At 41.3% G+C, this 20,809-nt stretch overlaps 1 protein-coding gene across 1 annotated transcript; it reads left to right on the top strand.

Annotated features, from left to right (window-relative positions):
* Positions 1 to 12,452: 12,452 nt before the first annotated feature.
* LOC131235664 (uncharacterized) lies at positions 12,453 to 18,490 on the top strand. Its single transcript, XM_058232947.1, has 5 exons — positions 12,453 to 12,570; positions 12,763 to 13,014; positions 13,379 to 13,590; positions 14,930 to 15,197; positions 18,001 to 18,490. Exons 2-5 carry the CDS (start codon positions 12,763 to 12,765, stop codon positions 18,313 to 18,315), a joined length of 1,047 nt encoding a protein of 348 aa, XP_058088930.1. The 5' UTR covers positions 12,453 to 12,570; the 3' UTR covers positions 18,316 to 18,490.
* The last annotated feature ends 2,319 nt before the right edge of the window (positions 18,491 to 20,809 follow it).

Raw genomic sequence — 20,809 nt, 5'->3', positions numbered from 1 at the left:
AACTAAACGAATGTACGGTTAGATAAAATCAGCCGAATTTTCTAAACCGTCAATTTATTTCTAATTTCATTCCACACCTACAGAATGGTCTGCTTTTATCTTTGGGCAGTAATATCTACACGTTGAATAACATCTGATGGATGGCTTGGATACTTCACTCGTTTGCTACGCTGTGATATGTGGTGGCTTGTGCATTAGCTGACGATTACACGCACGTGGGAAAGAGACTTTTTAGCTGAGAAATGGAGTTAAATTGTGAAAGTACACTCACCTCACACGTGGGAATAAGGTCCGCTGCATGCAAGATCAAAGCCGTTGATCAAGTCGCTCACACCGTGTAGATGACGTGTTAAAAAAATGGCAACACAATATCAGTTGAGCTAGATGTATATCAAACAAATGAGCTAGAACCGTTAAAAGAAATTGACCTGCACTCCAAATTCAACATGTGGTCATATAAGCGACTCTAGTCCACACGTGTGTTGTTTACACGTGCGAGGAAAGTAGAATTAAGCATTAGGCTGTGAACAGGGCAGATTAGGACCCGGCCAAGCTCTACCCAGCCAGCCCAGGGTTCCTACAACGAGCCAAAATAGTCCAGCCCGGCTCAGCCAGAAATATTTTCACCGAGTCCAAGACGATATTAAAAGAAAACTTAAGTTTAGCAACATAGTAAATGAAGATTTTTATATATTGGTATATTATAAAATTGCCTTTGTAAACCCTAATAGGCTGCGTCCAGACAGACTGGGGTGGGTTTATGAGCTATTGTATATGGTTTAAACCAAGCCCGTTGAAAAATGGGCCTAAGTTCAAGCCCGAATCTGTAGGCATGATGAAGAACGAGCCCGGCCCAAGGCAGGTCAGGATTAAAGTCCAATCAGCCTACCCAGCCCATTGAAGCTCTATTAGCATTTCTGTATTTGTTCTGCAATATGTTGGTCCAAACGGTGGTATGAAGGAGGAGGTTTGTTCCAGTTAATCCCTACTTATTTGGAAGCGGATTGCACGGCTGTGTGGGGCACACCGTGATGTATCTGTTTATCTATGCTGTCTATCATTTTTCTTATGTCATTTTAAGGTATGATTCCAAAAATGAGTTATGTCTAATGCTCGAATGGACCATACCAAATAGTAAACTTTGGTTGCATTAAATGTAAGTGATTATTGAGTTGCATTAAACACAAGATTCATTTGTGATGTAGTCCACTTGAGAGTTGGATCTGCCTTAAAATGATACGAGAAAAGAGATGAGTAACATGAATAAACAGATACTTCGTGATGTATCTAGCTTTCTTGGCTAGGCTTTTTAGACTTTGAATCAGGGTAATCTTCCAATGACTCAAAATGTTTATACGAAGACTCACTTTTTACAACGGGGAAAAGAAAAAAAAAAAAAAAAACTCTCAATCAAATGATTTCAACCCTTTGACAATGTGACTCTTTTAATTTAAATATAACCATCACTATAATTGTTATCTAACTGTCCAAATTTTTAATCATAACTTATTTTTAATAAAATTTTCAATCCAAGGGAGCCCTATCAAATAAACAGTATAAATTATTTATAAAAACCCAAATTCAACGGCTGATCCCAATGTTTCTATTACCAATCACTCACAACAATCAACCCCACCAATCAAATCTTGCTATGAGGCATCCAATCCGCATCTCTTGAGGTGGGAGGGTTAAACGAGGACAATGTGTCAAGATTTGATTGATGGAGACTTGTGTTGTTAGAGGTGGGTAAGAAAAAAAAAGAGTCCAAACTAACTTCTGAGAGAGTATAACTCCACTAATCAAATCTCACCACTATTGAGGGCATGACCACCTAGAAGTCACGCAGGTCAGGTAGATAGGCTATCACCATCTTCCACCAACCCATATAAGAGTTTATTTGGTAGGTGATGCTCTCCACATTCAACAAAAGAATTGTACACGTGGCATGTATTTATTCTTCGGTTGTACTGTACAACTAGCTTATCAAATGAATTATTTAACGTTAATAAATGTTGGGAGATGAAGAGTTATTAAACATTACTTTCAAAAATGGGTGCAGCTCGGGTGGACCCCACAATGATGTTGGGAGCCGATTAGGTGAGATCACTTTAACCGTAAGTGTTTTAAATATACACCGTTCAACTGTTTTTTAAATCTCATTTTAGGGTATGATCCAAAAAATAAGCAAATTCAAATCTTAATTCAAAACTGAATTTTAGGGTACACAAATATCAGCTTGATTCAAAACTTTTGCCACCCACTGGAAGTTTTTAACGGTTGATTACCACTATTCCCTGTATTATGGTCCACTTGGGATTTGGATTTATTTATTTATTTATATCATGTCTTAAAATGAGTTTTCAATACAGTCACATACATCAGTAGGCCCCACAGTCGGGAGTCCCACCCACCTTGGTGGATCAATTGCATTGCCTTATGTCACACCTAGGCAAGGAAAATTTATCCGTTATTTAGGTGGACCATATGATTGGAAATAATCTCAACCTCTAAACTGTTTCATTTCGTGTGGTCCACTTGAATCACGGATGAGCCTGTCTTTTGATGTTTGTTTGTTCAACTTGGACCTTTGGTTATTTCTATCATAACCGTTAATTACATGCCTATTAATTAATGAATTAAGATCATATATTGAGTGTAATTGTTGGATGGTAATCCATCTATACTGGGGTCCACTGGTTAAGATGGATCAAAAAAGGTCCGGTCGACGACAGAAGTGATCCGAACCTTAAATCAGGAGTATCTCGCAATCCGGAACGAGTTATCGGACGTAAAATATATGATTTTGGGATAGAACGAGCTACTTTAGCCACCCAACCTGCTATGCCAGGTTACGTAGCCCGGAATTGCGAAAAACCCTTGAATCGACGGTCGTTTCCCTATTTTAATTTCGTTTTTACTATAAATAATAAGTTTTAGTTTGATTATAACTCTTCATCCGTCGGGCTTTAGGAGTTGCGCCCAACATGAAAAGAGCTTAGAATAATTAGGAGAAACGGTTTGGTGAAGCCAAATAGGACACTTACTATTTTTGGCCGAAAACCTTGCGCACTAGTGGACATCATGACCGTCTATAAATAATAAGTTTACTATTTATAGTAAGTCGCGAATTCTAGGAGTTTTAGTTATAATTTGGTTTTGATTTCTTTCCCATTACTTGGTACCCCTATTTAAAGAGTTGTCAACTCGTTTTTATTCATTCATTAATCAATTTCAAATTTATTAGAATTTATTTGTATTTTCTGCTTTCTTTCCTCATGGATTCGAGAAGTCTCTATGAAGAGTTCAGAGAAGTTCCGTGGATTCAGAATAGTTATCCTCTTGAGGAAGACGGTGCTCGACCTCACGTCCTCCCTTGCGTCAGTTTGGTATCAGAGTCAGGTTTTTTCTCGGATAGATGACTTCTAACGACAGGCAACAATCTCAAGGGCGGTGCCTCGGGAATTTACCTTTAATGGCGGTATTCACTCCCCAGTATAGGGTTGTGATGTAGTAATAAACTCGGTGAGGACCGAGATCGAATCCCAAGGGACATAACTGTATGTAATCTGAAACTAAGTAAAACTAGAATTAGACTATGATGAAATCTAAATCGAGTGTAAATTGAGAAATAATTATCTAAAACTTAAAAATTCGGGAAAGGACACTAGGGATTCGGAGGATCCACTCGTAGAGATTAGGGAGATCTTATGCCTATTTCAAGAACTCAATGGACTTAGAGTCCCATCTTCATCCAAGTTGAAGAGTGTAACCATAGAAATCAAGTGAATTTCCTTTGATATAGTTTTGAGAAGAAAGGTATATGAATTATAATGGATTCCATCACCAAACCATGCCCGGAGACAAAGTAAACAACGAATTAAACTAATTACCAATCAATCAACAATGTATGAAGGTTAGGAAGGGTACCGTCATCGGACCATGCCCATGAGACGTGGTCGCAACGGGCTTCGACGTCATAAACATAAAAGGAAAGGAACACGCTCAAAGCTATCGCAGCCATTGTAATTTCAGTCACAACAGACCATTAAAGACTAAAAAAACGTTCCTTTAATAATCAACTAAAATCAAATTCAGTTCATGAATTTAAATTAAAAGCATAAAATAGAATCTCCCATCTCACTACAGGCTTCACCTCTTAGCCCTAGCTAAGAGGTTTTAGCCTGACATGATTAGGCTAAACATCCTCAAATAAATAAATAAAAACAATAGAATTAAAATAATAGTAGAATAAGCAATACTCTACTCTCTCTCTCTGTCTGCTCCACGGCTGCCTTCCCTAGAAATTGAATGTCCCTACTCTTTCTCTCTCTTCCCCTTTTATAGGTAATAGAAGTCGGTGGGAGTGGTTGCTGTAACAGAGTCGGAAACCCATTATGTTTACGCAACGGAAATTTCTGGAAACTCTTACGCATCTATCATGATTGGTGGGCCCTTGACTGGGGTCAGATAGGAAATCCACTCCGTCCAGTGGGTTCATGTCGAATTTTTGGTCGGGAATGGACCGACTAGGCTTGAATTCGGCTTGGCCCATGAGACCTATGCTTCTATCGCTGGTCCTTCGTTTAGACGGTTAACAATGGATCTCCATTGTTTCTTACAAATTTATCACCTAGGCTTAGATAAGAGGGCTCTTGGGCTCCTACTGGACGGTCCGGATCAAACCATTGATTCCAGATGGGGGCCCACAACTTCCCCGAAATTCCGGTTTTCCCGGACGTGCGTAAACCTTACGCAGATGGGCTGACGTGTTTGGTGGGGCCCACTTAGATTTTGTTTTAAAAATCCACACCGTCCATTAGATTCACGACGAAAAACCATTCGGAAATGGATTGTTCGGCTTGGATTAGGTGTGGTCCACCGTTCTTTCCATTTCACCGTCAATCTTCCGTTCGGCTGAGACGTTCGCACAATTTCTTGCATGGTGGAAACAAGACACCATTGATATAGTCTTGGTCACCCCATGGAAATATTGGACGGCTCAGATCGATTATTTGAATGAGGGGTGGGCCCCACCGAGAGAGAACGACGGATGCTGGTGCGTATGCTGTTGCTGGTGCGGAAGGAGTCGGGTCAGCCGACTTTGACTGGGATTCCCAGTCCGGTGTGGCTCGCATGTGGACGTGCTGTGTACACGCACGTCACACGTGGGGTCCAGTGTGATGCATGTGATCAATCCACTCCTCTCATTCCTTTCCTATTGTAAATTAAGTAGTTGAGACCAAAATTGAAGAATATTCAGATATCGGGTGGGCCCCATATCACTGTTTTGGTGGCTAATCTCTTAGTTGGGCCACTTCCATAGAGATCCAGGAGCTGAAATTTGACGTGTACAGTTCATTTATGGTCCTCAAGCATGTATGAAGTTTCGAGCTGAACGGATGGTGGGAACCCTGTGATCTTGCATCCTGGACATCTTTCAGGCCACTTGAGTTTCAGTTTCTCCATTTTCTTAGATCTCTGGTGTCGATCTTGGTCCCCAGGGTCCATCCCTTGCCTTGGTGCATTTTGAGCTTTAAATCCATGCTTTTAGCGTCCTATTTCAATCCAAGCTGCAATTGCACCTTGCATCACAAACACCATTAAATTGGGCCATTAAACGGTACTATGTTCATAAATCTAGGCAATAACTAGGTCCGATATGCAATATTTGACCCTCAACAATGACTATTCGAAGTAGCGCAACGAAAGAATCAGCAAACCATGCAAGGGTTGCAGGCTTCCAGGACCGCATAGCGGATCTCTTGGCGAAAAACCTAAGGCAACTTCGTGTTCTGGTGGCAATCCTCCACCCCCAATTAATCGCCCGGATCGCAGGATAGTACCGACAGTGCATCCAAGGGTCATTCGTGAGGAAGGGAGCTCTAGTGAGGAGGAAATTGATGACATAATCTTCCAACACCCCGGATAAAGCGGCGATCAAGTAGATCGAATGGATCGAAATTCAAGATGAGGGTTGATATTCCTAGCTTCAATGGCCAACTAAACATTCAGGATTTTCTCGATTGGCTTTCTAAAGTTGAGCGATTTTTGACTATATGGACATCCCTGAAGCAAATAAGGTCAAGCTTGTGGCGTACAAGTTGAAAGGAGGAGCTTAAGCTTAGTGGGAACAACTTCAACTCGCGCGAACTAGGTAGACGAAAGCACCAATTCGCACTTGGCAGCGGATGAAGCAGCTACGCATGCGATTCCTCTCTCGAGATTATGATCGGGTATTATTCCAACAATATCAAAATTATCGACAAGGTAGTCGGTCGGTGAGAGAATACATAGAAGAATTTTACCACGGCGCGTAACGATTTGATCGAGACTGAATTGCAGCAAGTCGCCCGATTCAGCGGTGGATTGCGTATGGCTATCCGAGGATCGGGTCCAGATGCAATCCGTCTGGGACGATGAATGATGCGATCAAGTTGGCTACTAGGGGAAGCACAACTTAAACGTCCTAACATACGGACCTATCCTATCGTAAGGGTCATTGCGGCAGGTCCGCCCCAGGGAGCTCCACGGAAAGGAGCCCGTAAGAGCACGCACTCAACCTCTTACGTCTGAGAACCAAGATCAGGGAAGCGAACAAGCTAGACCCTAAAGGGGCATATCGACTGCTGTTGGTCCAAGTAGAATCCCAAACCCCTATGCTCTGCCAAGGCTCAACAACTACTATCGTTATGGCGAACCGGACCACTCATCAAATACTTGTCCCTAGCGAAAAGTGGCAAACCTCGCCATCAATGATGGTAGTACTAATAATGCTTATGAAGATCCATATATTGAAGAACAGGAGCATAGCACTGAGGACAAGACAGGTGATTCAGGTTGAGTTCAGCAAGATCACAGCGAGTCGTTCGTCATGAGGTGACTATTATATGCGCCAAGAAAAGAAGTGCATCCATAGCGGCATAACATCTTTCGCACTAGGTGTACGGTGAATTGAAAGGTTTGTGACGTGATCATTGACAATGGGAGCAGCGAGAACATCATCTCCAAGGTCATGGTAAAATTTGTAATTGAAAACGGAGCGTCATCTCTCTCCATATACAATCGGTTGGATTAAGAAGGTCAGCTAAACAAAGGTAACTGAACAATGCACCATATCCTTTTCAATTGACAAACATTATAAGGATGAAGTAGTATGCGATGTGGTTGACATGGAAGCATGTCACATACTACTCGGTCGACCCTGGCAATCTGACCGTGACGCCACTCATAAAGGGCGAGATAATATATATATCTTTGTCAAGGACAGCCGGAAGATCATATTGGCCCTTATGGATCCAGAGGGACCACTTGAAACTTCTAAAGTGGAGGGCCGTTTTCTCTTAACCATACGGGACTTCGTAGAAGAATCCAAAGAAACAGGATAAACTTATGCATTAATTGTAAAAGGGAAAGAACTCGAGCCTACCATCATTCTTGAAAGACTAAAGCCCCTCTACATGAATTCAAAGAAATCTGGGCCGATGACCTTCCCGATGGGTTACTCTCCATGCGGGATATCTAACACCATATCGACTTTGTCCCTAGGTCCAGTTTACCTAATCGTCCTCATTATCGAATGAGTCCGAATGAGTGCGAGATTCTGCAGGGACAAGTAAAGAAGTTGATCCGTAAGGGTCTTATTCGAGAAAGCATGAGTCCATGTGCTGTACCAGCTCTATTAACTCCAAAGAAAGATGGGAGTTGGCGCATGTGTGTCGACAACCGGGCCATCAACAAAATCACCATAAAATACAGGTTTCCTATACTACGGTTGGACGATATGCTGGACATACTAGAGGGTGCAAAAATATTCTTTAAATTGGACCTAAGGAGCGGCTACCATTAGATTCAAATACGGCCGGGTGATGAGTGGAAAATGGCCTTTAAGACCAAGGAAGGATTATACGAATGGATGGTCATGCCCTTCGGTCTTTCGAATGCGCCTAGCACATTTATGAGATTGATGAACCAAGTTCTGAAACCTTTCATTAGGCGGTTCATTATGGTTTATTACAATGATATTTTGATATACGGTCAAGATGAAACCACCCACATGGAACACCTCAAGAAGGTCCTTCAAGTGCTCACTAAAAATAAACTGCATCTCAATTTGAAAAAAGTGCAGCTTCATGACTCATAGCCTATTGTTCTTAGGTTTTGTTGTAACATCCACGGCCATTCGGGTGAATGAGGAGAAGGTGAAGGCAATCAGAGAATGGCCGGTTCCCACAAATATTCACGAAGTGTAAAGTTTTTATGGAATGGTGACATTCTATCACTGGTTCGTGAAAAATTTTAGTACCATTGTGTCACCAATAACAGATTGCATAAAGAAAGAGCAGTTTAAGTGGACTGATGAAGCCGACAGGAGCTTTGCCAAAATTAAGCACAGGTTATGCACGACCTCGGTTCTTGTACTTCCCAACTTCGACAAACTATTTAAAGTCGAATGTGATGCCTCATATGTAGAAATTGGGAGAGTTTTGTCTCAAGAAGGTAGGCCGGTAGCCTTCTACAGTGAGAAACTTAGTGATACACGCAAGTAGTCTACATACGAGATCGAGTTATACGCGATGGTACAGGCACTGTGACACTGGCGACATTATTTGATTCAAAAGGAATTTATACTTTACATGGACCATCAAGCTCTCAACTTCATTAATATTCAAGCTAACATTAACCGTATGCATGCTAGATGAATCTCATTTTTGCAGGAATTCACGTTCATACTAAAACATAAGTCAGGGCAATAGAACAAAGTAGCTGATGCGTTGAGTCACCGTGCAACTTTGTTAGTCACTATGAGCAATGAGGTTGTAGGGTTCGAGCGCCTCAAAGACATCTATGCCGATGACAACGACTTCAAGGACGCATGGGTTAGGTGCCAAGAAGGTCATCCCAGCGACTTCCATATGCAAGACGGGTTCCTTTTCAAGGGAAATCGATTGTGCATCCTGAACAGTTCGCTAAAGGAACAGATAATCCAAGATCTACATGGAGGTGGCCTTAGTGAACACCTTGGGCGAGACAAAACGCGAGCTGTTATAGAAGAACAGTATTACTAGTCGTAATTGATACATGATGTGGGAAAGGCAGTCCAACATTGTTATATTTGTCAGACCTCCAAGGGGCAATCTCATAATACGGGCCTCTACACCCCGTTACCCGTGCCTGACGGCCCTTAGGAGGATTTATCTAAGGACTTTATACTTGGTCTCCCACGAACACAACGGGACATGGATTCGGTGTTCATGGTAGTAGATCATTTCTCCAAGATGTTACCCTTTATTCCATACAAGAAGACTCTCAATGCAACACACGTGGCGAATCTATTCTTTAAAGAAATTATGCGGTTACACGGGGTTTCCAAGACTATTACTTCTGACCATGACACGAAGTTCATAAGCCACTTCTGGCGGACTTTGTGGACTCGATTCAATACACAACTTCAGTTCAGCAGTGCCTACCACCCATAGACTGACGGGCAAACGGAGGTTGTGAATCGCACGTTGGGAAACCTCATTCGATGTATTTCAGGAGAAAAACCGAAGCAATGTAATTTAGCTTTGTCTCAAGCGGAGTTTGCATTTAACAACATGGTGAACCGTTCAATAGAAAAATTTCCATTGCAGGTTATTTACAGATGAGTACCTCGCCACACACAAGACTTGGTCCATCTGCCCAAGCTCCTAAGCATGAGCATTGCAGCAGAACATATAGCAGACAAGATCAGAGACATCCTTGCGGAATTGCTGGCCAAGCTACATCCTCGAACGAAAAGTATAAGAAGCAAGCGAACAAACATCGGTGACAAAAAGTGTTCGAGGTGGGCAACCAAGTAATGGTCCATTTGCGCAAAGAACGATTTCTGACCGGAACGTACAACAAGTTGAAGAATAAAAAGATTGGACCGGTATCAATCATCCGAAAGATCAATGACAACGCTTATGTTGTTGATCTTCCAGATGACATGGCTATCTCACAGACTTTCAACGTCACGGACCTGACCGAGTATCATGAACCAGCGCAGGATGAGAACTCGAGGATGAGTTCTTTTGAAGTGGAGGGGACTGATGTAGAGTGGGTCGCGGACAGTTTCATGGCCAAGATGGATCAGAAAAGGCCCGGTTGACGACAGAAGTGATCCGGACCGTCAAACCTTAGATCGGGCGTATCTCGCAATCCGGAATGAGTTATCTGACGTAAAATATATGATTTTGGGGTAGAACGAGCTACTTTAGCCAACCAACCCTGCTATGTCGGGTTGCGCAGCCCGGAATTGCGAAAAACCCCTGGATCGACGGTCGTTTTCCTGTTTTAATTTCGTTTTTACTATAAATAGTAAGTTTTAGTTTGATTATAACTCTTCATCCGTCGGGCTTTAGGAGTTGCGCCCAACGTGAAAAGAGCTTAGAATAATTAGGAGAACGGTTTGGTGAAGCCAAATAGGACACTTACTATTTTTGGCCAAAAACCTTGCGCACTAGTAGACATCACGACCGTCTATAAATAGTAAGTTTACTATTTATAATAAGTTGCGGATTCTCGAAGTTTTAGTCGTAGTTTGATTCGATTTCTTTCCCATTGCTTGGTACCCTATTTAAAGGGTTGTGAACTCATGTTTCATTTCGTGTGGTCCACTTGAATCACGGATGAGCCTGTCTTTTGATGTTTGTTTGTTCAACTTGGACCTGTGGTTATTTCTATCATAACCGTTAATTACATGCCTATTAATTAACGAATTAAGATCATATATTGAGTGTAATTGTTGGATGGTAATCCATCTATACTGGGGTCCACTGGTTGGACGGTTTAACGTTAGGTTAATGTGTGGCACGTGTCTCACGTGCACAATTTTTATGTGCATGTGTAGAGAACACACGCCCATTGTCTTCGTAATTAACGCTCCGAATCTGTTACCATACTGTTTTCTGCAGCGCGTAAAGTACCCAATCGCTTAGCGTACTGAGTAAACTCTTTCAGGTTCACCATGATTTATGTATTGTATCCACTCCGTCCATCCATTTTACCATATAATTTTAGGGTTTTAACCAAAAAATAAAGAATGTAGGAAGATCAAATGGATCACACCACAGGAAACAGTGTGAATTGAACTTCTACCATTGAAAAATTCTTGGGGGCCACAGAAGTTTTAGATCAAGTTTATATTTGTTTTTTTCCCTTCATCCATGTCTATATGATCTTATGAAAAGGTTGGATGACAAACAAACATCATTGTGGGGCCTAGCAAGGTTTCAACGGTGCAAATCATTATTCCCACTGTTTCCTGTGGTATGATCCATTTTAGCCTTGGATTTGCTTCAATTTTGGTCTCAACCCCTTAAATGAGCTGGAAAAATGGATGGACGGCGTGGATAAACCATATACATTTACGGTGGGCCCAACTGAGTTTACTCAGTACGATAGATGCTAGTTAATGGGCAAAAAATCAACAAGATCCGCAAAACTAATGTGAAAATGGGGATGTGATGCCAACCGTAGGTTTGTGTGTGGAGTCACCATATTGTGTATCTCTCATCAAACATGTTCCACAGATGTGAATCATCACCATGATGAAGGGAACACAAGAATCGTCTTGATCCAATACTCAGTTGGGCCACAAGGCATGAACTTAGTGGTTTTGAGCTGAAATTCACACCATTGTTCCCAATGGTGTGAAGCATATGAATTTTTTATCCATCTGATATTTTTTATATACTATTTAAATACATTTTTTCACCTGATGGACAGAGTAGATTTTACGTATACAATATAGTGGGCCCCAAAGAGCTGGGGTGTTTTACGCGATGAGTAGAACAGGCGTTGTGGACGTTTCCTGTCAAAAATATACGCGCGCGGATTATCTCACTTACTTGACGTGTGGTCCTTTGGGACTTCCTGAAATTGTAGTCCAAGTAATCTCCACCGTAAAATGCACCCATCCTTTGTGATCAAAACCATTCATCAAGTGAACCCACGAGAAAGGCGTGCACGGACCATAATCTGTACGAGGATTCCTATTATTATGCAATCTAGAATGCAACGGCTAATGGTGAAAGCAGGTCCCGAAGCTGTCCCTACACTTGGGGAACACGTGTTAGAGATCCGGTCCATGCATCAGGTGGGTCCCAACGTACATGTGTCAAGACCAGAAAATCAGATCAGGAAGACCATCATGCATACCACACGTGTGAACAGACGTTTATAATTAATTCACTGATAAGGACCCAAGCGATAACTGGACCGATCTGATTTTCGTCCGACGAGACTTGTACATCAGTTGCAACCCGATGAACGGATCGGATCGGGCATAAACGTTGACATTGGCACGTGAAAGGTAGTGACATTGTCAACGGCTCTTTTACCAAATCACCGTACTGAACGGCGAATAAAGATAAGAGAATGGAACATGGGGCGTGCTTTTTTTTTAAATATTCTTCGCAGTGGGCCCTTGTGGGCCCCACTTGTTAGACGGTGGAGAACTTAAAAGCAGTGCCTTACCCAACTCCCCCAACGACCCAAAGTAGGAGAGAGGGAAGGAAAAGGAGAAAAGCTCAGACATCTTTTCAGGTGAGAGTATTTCTAAGTTTCTTGGAAATCACAATCTGTGTACATCCAAACATGTACATGAATTGTATTTCTTTTTGTTAAATCACAATCTATGTACAGCCAAACATGTACACGAATTTTATTTCTTTTGTTTCTTGGTTTCTATCTGTCCGATTTTTAAAGCAGGGAAATTGTATTTCTTGGTTTATGCAGATGTTTGTGAAAGTAGGATTGGTTTTGGTAGTGGGCCTTCTGGGCTGGGTCTACCAATCCATCCAACCTCCTCCACCGTTGATTTGTGGCTCCCCAAATGGCCCACCTGTTACTTCACCCAGAATCAAGCTGAGAGATGGAAGGTATCTGGCCTATAAAGAGAGTGGGGTCCCCAAAGAGAAGGCCACCTACAAGATCGTGATCGTTCATGGCTTCGGTGGATCGAAAGACATCATCATACCTGCTTCTCCGGTACGTCGTGTTGCCTGATGGCCCACTGATCAGAGCCGTCTTCATCTGGTGGGCCCCACCAGTGTGAATTGAGCAGAGGCCATATGCATACATTGAATGTGGCCGTGTGGCCCACCTGATGAGCTGACTTGCCTGATTTGTGGGGCAGAGCCATCTGCATGGTGGGGCCCACCTGATGCACCCAGCTCAGATGGCCCCATATTGAAAGTGGACCGTTGGTATTTTTTTTTAAAAGTTCACTTATCATGATTTTTTAAGCCCAGGATATTTGCAAGTGAGGCCCACTTGATGCACGGCTCAGATGTCCCACACGTGTGCCCACAAGTGGAACTGGGTTTTGATTGATTTGTGTTGTGGGTGTCAGGAGCTCGTTGAGGAACTTGGAATCTACTTTGTGGCCTTTGACAGACCCGGGTATGGAGAGAGCGACCCGGACCCGAAAAGGACGATCAAGAGCCATGCATTGGACGTCCAAGATCTAGCTGATGGATTGGAACTCGGGTCGAGATTTTACACGATTGGAATATCTATGGGAGGTCTTAACATTTGGGGCTGTCTCAAATACATACCACACAGGCATGATCTTGTTCATATCCTTCTGTCGAGTCAAATGACTTGAAACTCAGACTCTGGTCATGACTCAGCTGATCCAACCCGTGTTTGGGTTGGGTTGTCTGGGTCCTTTCGGTCAGGTTAGGATTAGAGAAATCCAACCTGATTTTAAATTGGGTTGGGTTTGGGTTGAGCAGATTCAGGTCAGTTTGGGTCAGGTCAGGTTGAAACTGGAGGAATTCAGGTTGGGCACATCAGGTTAGGGTCTGGTTGGACCCAACCTGCCTAAGTTTCACCCCTAGTTGGGGTCAAGCTAAACGTATAGTGGGTTGGGCTCAGACTAGAAAATGTGGCTCATTTTAAGTAAATGGATAGTGCTTGGGTTAAACCCTACATGACCCAACCTACCCTTATGGAGTATTAATGGACTGGTCCAAATGATTAGATTGGACCCACCCTCTGAATAAAGGTTTGAGGCTTAAAAGCCATTTTGATCCGAACTGTAGTTGATGTTGTGCATTTGGATGCACTTTTTAAAACCCCATCTCATCTGTCCCGCTCGACAAAATAGATACTAAAATGCTGACTTTACGAAAACCAATCCAATGAGTCAACCGAAAAAGTAGGGTTGAGACACCCTTTCGAGGAAGTGAGTCCAAACAAGTCCCTAGAATCGTTGATATGAAGGTTTTATGAAATTGGTTCTATAATTCGATCGGTTTCCTCTATGGTTTTCTCAGTACAATCTTCGAAAGCTAGAATTTAGGGTGCGTTTGGTCACATTTCCTCGAAAGGGAATTTCCAAAAAGGGGTCTCAACTCTCAAGCCTGCTTTTTTGTTCGCCTTGATAAAAACCACTCTAATTGTTTTTTATTGAGTCGGTACTTATTTTGTCGAGCGGGAGATGAGATTGTGGTTTGCAAAGTGCATCCAAATGCACAACATTAACTGTTGTTTGAATCAAAATAGTGTTTAGGCATCAAAACTCCCTTTAGAAGGTGCATCGAAACAGGCCTTAAGACACAATCAATGGCATTCTTACTTAGCAATTTGATTCAATCATATATATAGATAAGAAGATAATGGGCTTTTTGTTATTTCTTTTTAAGCATTGATGTTGTCTTGATGGCTTCTAAGTGTTGTGCTATTTTATTTTAGCAGGTCACTCGCCATTTGGGTCCTTGTTTGTTAGGCTTTTTTGGCATTTTGTCTCTTCTTAGTGATATTTTATTGCCTTCTTTAAATGAGGTCAATGCTGAGTCTAATCCATGACTAAATTCAATACCAAGATGACTTCAACTTACATAAGCCAAGTTATTGAACCACATTGTCATGGTTTTCATCCTAAATCATTTTCTTTCAGGCTAGCCGGTGCGGCACTAGTAGTTCCAGTTGTCAACTATTGGTGGCCATCTTTACCGGCTAATCTATCTAATGATGCCTATAAATGGCAACCTCTACGTGACCAATGGGCACTGCGGATTGCGCACCACGCTCCTCGCATTTTATATTGGTGGATGACTCAGAAATGGTTCCCTACATCAAGCGTTGTGGAGAGACGACCTGAAATCTTTAGCCATCAAGACAAAGCAATTCTTCAGAAGCTAATGGCGGCCCGAGGGCCCACTAAGGTAGTTCCTCTTCCCATACTTTCTGGATTGATATTGGATGCACCATTCAATTATTATTAGTTCAAATAAGAGATTGTTTGCTTCTTGGGAATCTAGGCCATGGAAATGAATTGCACTGGGAGGGTTTGAATTTGTGATGAGTCTTGGGAAAGGATGAGAAATGAATTCCCATGAGAATCCGATTCCCAAAATTTGCCCTTTTTACAATTCCCATTTGAAAATACATTACTATCCAATAGTCATATTTTTAAAAAGGATTAAAAAAGGCATCTCCTCTGCCAACAACACTTTTAGTAAGAACTCAAAAACTCTATTCTTAAAAATAGCTATCCCAATACCAAACACCATAGATAGAATCTCTTTCACAAGGAATCTATTTCCCTGAAACAAATTCTCAACAGCTTGTAAGATTGTAAGGAGCCATCACATGGAATCTATTTCCCCGAAACAAATTCACAATCACTTCTAAGATTTTAAGGAATCAAGTGACGCATAAAGCCTGCTTTTGTATTACTTACAAGCATAGTTCTAAAACTCAGTGACTAGACCCTTGACTCATCCGGGTCAGCTTAACTTGGGCCTGAGTAACTCAGTCAGGAATCTGAGCAATGGGCTATGACTTTCAAACTCGCAACTTCTACTAACAAACCAAAGACCAGTGACTCCTATTCTAGCATACTACCCAAGACCTTTACGGAGCCAGCCCTTTCAAAACATTAAACTACATTTTAAGAGAAAATTGAAAAAAAAAAAAAAACCCCTTTAAAATTTTACTCTCATTGGTTGTGGAGTTCGAAAATTTTAATATGAAAAACAACCCAAGTATTTTCTTTATATATAATTCAGATGTACACAATTATCTTATATTTTTAAATTAATTATTATGGGTTTTGGTAACATCCCGACCTTCATGACTAGTTACCAATGTCCCCAAACCTTTTTAGTGACATGCCGGATGACCAATCCTCAATTGGGACCATTCATTCGATAGTGCCATTGGGAGAAAGCCATGGCACAAGAATCAAACGATCGGATGGTCCTAACCCAACAAATGAGGTCAATTTGTTACAACCGTCTGTTTCTTGTGAGCCATAGATCTTATGGTTGTAATCATCAAATCAAAGTTCTACTCTGGAATTATAAGCAATACAAAATGGGATCTATCGAATTGATAGCTTAAGATGATGATTGGACCTAATTTATCTCCTCAATCTTGACGGTTCATTTTCAATGCTCTTGATTGGATGCTTAGGATCATCCAATAGACATGATTTTTGCACCATGGCCTGTCCCTAATTTATATGAACGAGTGAAAGGTCCAAATTAACTTTTGGGCGTCCTACGTGTTACTAAAAGAATTTGGGGACGTTGCTAACATCCCCATCTTGATTAAGGTGGGGACTATAGCAAAACTCAATTAATATATACAAAGTTGAGTTGGGTGAAGGCTCATATTATTCTTTGAGTCAACCTAACCCAGATGAAAACTGAGTTGAGTCGAGATGTTGGGTCTTCAATACATGCTTTCAGGTTGGACTTGAAATGAATGTAAAGGCCTGTTTGGATAGTGGGAAGAAAAGAAAAAAAAAATGTAATAGTTACCCAATGATGATTCCATGAGCATTATTAAAATATAGATTCCCGAATATTCCATTTTCTGGGGTGTTGTTCAGAAATTAAGTGGAAATCTCATCTTCGTGGGACAATGCTCAGCTCATATCTTGTGGTGGAGAAATTGACTATGGAAAAGCGTAATGGTCGCTATGTGGAATCCTATGTTTGATATCTAAACATAGCAAAACATTCCATCATGAAAAAAGTGCTTCATTTTCCATTCTTTTCCTTTCTTTTGATGCTATCCAAACAAGCACTAATTGCAATTTGAAGGCTACTTGTCGGGGATAAGGTAGTTACAGTTAAGTCATTCTTTTTGTACCATACAAAGAATTACAATCCATTGCATTTGCACTATTGCATCCAAATGCAGCTTTAGTGTTTGGGAGGACCCCATGAAATCTTAGTTGAAAAATGTCCACAAGGTGGCTTCGTTTTAAACTTGGGTAAGATTTAGAGCGGCATGAAAACAGAACCCAATTTCGGCATACTGTATTACAGGGGGGCAAAACATTCTACACTCTTTTCTTTTTTTTTCTCATCTATACTAAGCCACTAGTCAAGGGGTAAAGATCTCCCGGTCAAGGAGATTTTTGGGGCATACCCCAGCCACAGTGAGCCCTATGAGATAGACAGTCTGCATCACAATGCGGTCCACATGTACTGAATGGGAGATTAAGGCACAATACATATCCATGACACAAAGAACCGATAGATAGTTCCTTGTCTAAGAATGATCATATATTACATTACACATCATCATCGTCGTCGTCGTCTTCGTCTTAGGGTCTGTTTAGATTGGGGATCCTGCATAATCGTCATTAAGTACAATCCCAATTTTGGTGGGCCCCATGTTGCTGCACTAAAATGGCACTTTCCTCTGCATAAACATGATTAACAAAATTTTTGGTTTTCTCCAAAACTTCCTTAATTGTGTTTATGTGGAGGAAAGTGCTGCATTAGTATGGTGGATCCTACATGGAGAGAATGTGGCCCACCAAAATCCTGACTAGACTTAATCTTGATGATGTTGGGTTCCCTACACAAATGGATCCTTGGTCTTTCTCCCAGCAATTTGGGATTGGTTTTTAAATGGTAGATTGGCAAAAGTTTCAGAGTAAAATCTCTGCATTTGCTCAGATTTTCCAATGCCAGTATTCAGAAAGTCATTTATGTTCTCTACTTCCAGGATAATGCAGAGCAGCAAGGCGTTTTTGAGTCCCTTCATCGAGACATGATGGTTAGTTTCGGAAAATGGGACTTTGATCCTATGGATGTAAAGAACCCGTTCCCGAACAAAGACGGTTCAGTCCATCTATGGCAAGGCTACGAAGATAGGCTCGTTCCCTACACCTTACAACGCTACATTTCAAAAAATCTTCCTTGGATCCAATATCATGAGCTCCCAGAAGGCGGTCACATGCTCTTGCATGCCGATGGTGTGAGCGATGCAGTCCTAAGAGCCCTTTTACTAGGGGAAGAACCCTCAATCATATCTGGCTAATTACTGAATTTTAATGTTTTTTGTAACTTTGATAATACCTTTAGATACATTGAATTTCTACACAGAAAATGAGGCGCATTTTAAGATTTTTAAATTCTCATTCCGACGCCTTTCTACTCACCACAATGTCTGTTGATCTTGTTTAATACAAGAAATGAATTCAGCACCCGTTTAATTGGGAGACTTCCATCAGGTAAATAGCCCAAGGAACTGCTTCTACAGAAGGGCAGGCCTGTTTGGTGTTGCTTAAATAAGCAGTTTGGGTAATTGTAATTCTCAAAAGCACTCAAGGGTCTGTTTGGGTGGGTGATTCTGCATAATTAAGATTTGGCCTAATCCTGATTTTGGCAGACCCTGTGCCTTTCGCTTTGAATTTTCTACACTAAAGTGGCGGTTTCCTTCACATAAACTGCAATTAGCAGTGTTTCAAGTCTTTTTCTAAACTTCTAGTAATTGCAATTGTTCAGAAAGCAGTTTTTAATGTATCGAATCTGACATAGAGGGCATGGGGCCTTACCAAAATCAGGATTAGACTCAATCATTATTTTGTAGGATCACTTACCCAAACGTATCCTAAATGGCCATAACTGGTTTTATATATATAATAAATTTCAAATGGCCATTTCTCATTATTAGTTTGGCCTAACTAACATTACTTTTTATCCATGGCATGTTCCAGTGTAGCCTCGCGCCATAAAATGATTTGGAAAAATAGATGGATCGTGTGGATAAAACACATACATCTTTTTATGGCTTGGAAACATAGATGGATCGTGTGGATAAAACACATACATCTTGGCGGAGCCCACAGAGCAACCTTCCATAGCTACGGCTAAATGCAGTGTCAGTGCGCAAGACACTTCCCCCTTTGGATGGGGGAAATTTCCAATATGGGGAGAGATGCTCACACACAACTAGTAGTATTTCCAGCTAGTTGATTAACTAAAAGGACTATTTAATGTTACTAAATGCCAGGAGGGAAACTATTCCCAAGAGGAAAAGGAGTGGTTGGATAGGGTGGGCCTACCATAGCATTAACGTGAAATCATCCCAACAATAAGCTGAGTCACCCCATATTAGACCTAGGGCCCAAAAATCAGCTTCATTTGTGGTTCAAGTGGACCAACCATCAGGTGGTCCAGTTAGTGTTAATATGAAATCCACTCCAACCATCAGGTGAGTCACCCCATATTAGACCTAGGGCCCAAAATCAGCTTCATCCATTGTTCAAGTGGACCACACAATTAAAAACAGTGTACAAGGAAACCTCACCCTTCAAACTTTTTTCTTTGGTTTAGCTCACTTTGGGCATTAGGAATAGCTTTTGGTGTGGCATCTAATGGTTGGAGTGGATTTCACATGCTCATGACGGTGAGCTGTTTAAAAATCAAGGGTGGACGTTTTTGCTCTGGTCTCGGAATGGGATTACACATCAAATGGTTTGAGTGAATCTCATGTATATATCTCGGTGGACCCTATAAAAAATGAAAGGTGCCCCATCATCTCACCTGATGGTTCATGTTTAGTTCAGGTGGACCACAAGATTGGAAAGAGTGTACAAAAAAAGCTTACCCTCTAAACTATTTTCCTTGACGTGGCCCACTTAAATCATGCATGGGCTTGAAGTTTGGGCCTTATACTTAGGCTTTTGGGTGGCATTTAATGGTTGGAGTGAATTTCACGTCTTCATCACGATGGGCCCTATAAAAATAAATGGGTGAAGGTCTCTTCCAAAATTTTCTATTGGTGTGGCCCACTTTAATCAGAGGTTGAAATTGTGGGCAAACCGTTACCAGTAAAGTATAGAGTTATGTCCAAGTGTCCTAGAGGGGAGTGAATAGAATTTGACAAAATTTTAATCCTACTAAATACAAATACTAACTTCTAAGTACTTATAAGACATGATTAAATGAGAAGGAAGAACAAGCAAAAACTAGGATAGTGAAATATATGAAAGCTTCATTTAATCAAGCATGTTGTGTACAGAAATTAAGCATAGCATGAATTATCATAGAACATAAGCAAAAGTATGCATCATAAACACAACGATATATAATAGTTCGGCTACGTGCCTACTCTACTCCTGGCGGACCCACGCAACTCATGAGTGTATCGAATTTCACTATCTAATGGTTTTAAATCAGGTTAACCATGAACCTTTACAACTTACACAAGGTTATAAAAAATGTCTACACAAGACAATAGATCCTACATAAGGACTCTACATGTACTCTCTCGTCGGAGGCCTACGAAAGGACTTAACAAGTTTGAAGATAACAAACTCTGAATCTCTATCCTATAAAGGAAAGTTTTTCAGACAAAAATAGACTCTAATACTTACCTAGAAGTGAGTGAGCCCTGTTCAGCACATGATGATGAAGATTCTTCAGCTCCCTTGAACCGCAATCAGTTGTAGATGTTCCAATCAAAGATGTCGAGGTTGTTGGGTAAGGGTTTGGGTAAATCTAATCTAGTCAATGAAAGGTCTTTTAAG

This window comes from Magnolia sinica, chromosome 19 (assembly GCF_029962835.1).
Source record: "Magnolia sinica isolate HGM2019 chromosome 19, MsV1, whole genome shotgun sequence".
Classification (NCBI taxonomy): Eukaryota; Viridiplantae; Streptophyta; class Magnoliopsida; order Magnoliales; family Magnoliaceae; genus Magnolia; species Magnolia sinica.
Note: the sequence above shows the minus strand (reverse complement) of the source record. Positions and strands in the feature narration are given on the sequence as shown.

Coding starts and splice junctions, on each gene's coding strand:
- LOC131235664 (XM_058232947.1), top strand. CDS start 12,763: ATGTTTGTGAAAGTAGGATTGGTTTTGGTAGTGGGCCTTCTGGGCTGG. Junction 13,015..13,378: donor TCATCATACCTGCTTCTCCG/GTACGTCGTGTT, acceptor TGTGGGTGTCAG/GAGCTCGTTGAGGAACTTGG. Junction 15,198..18,000: donor CGGCCCGAGGGCCCACTAAG/GTAGTTCCTCTT, acceptor CTCTACTTCCAG/GATAATGCAGAGCAGCAAGG.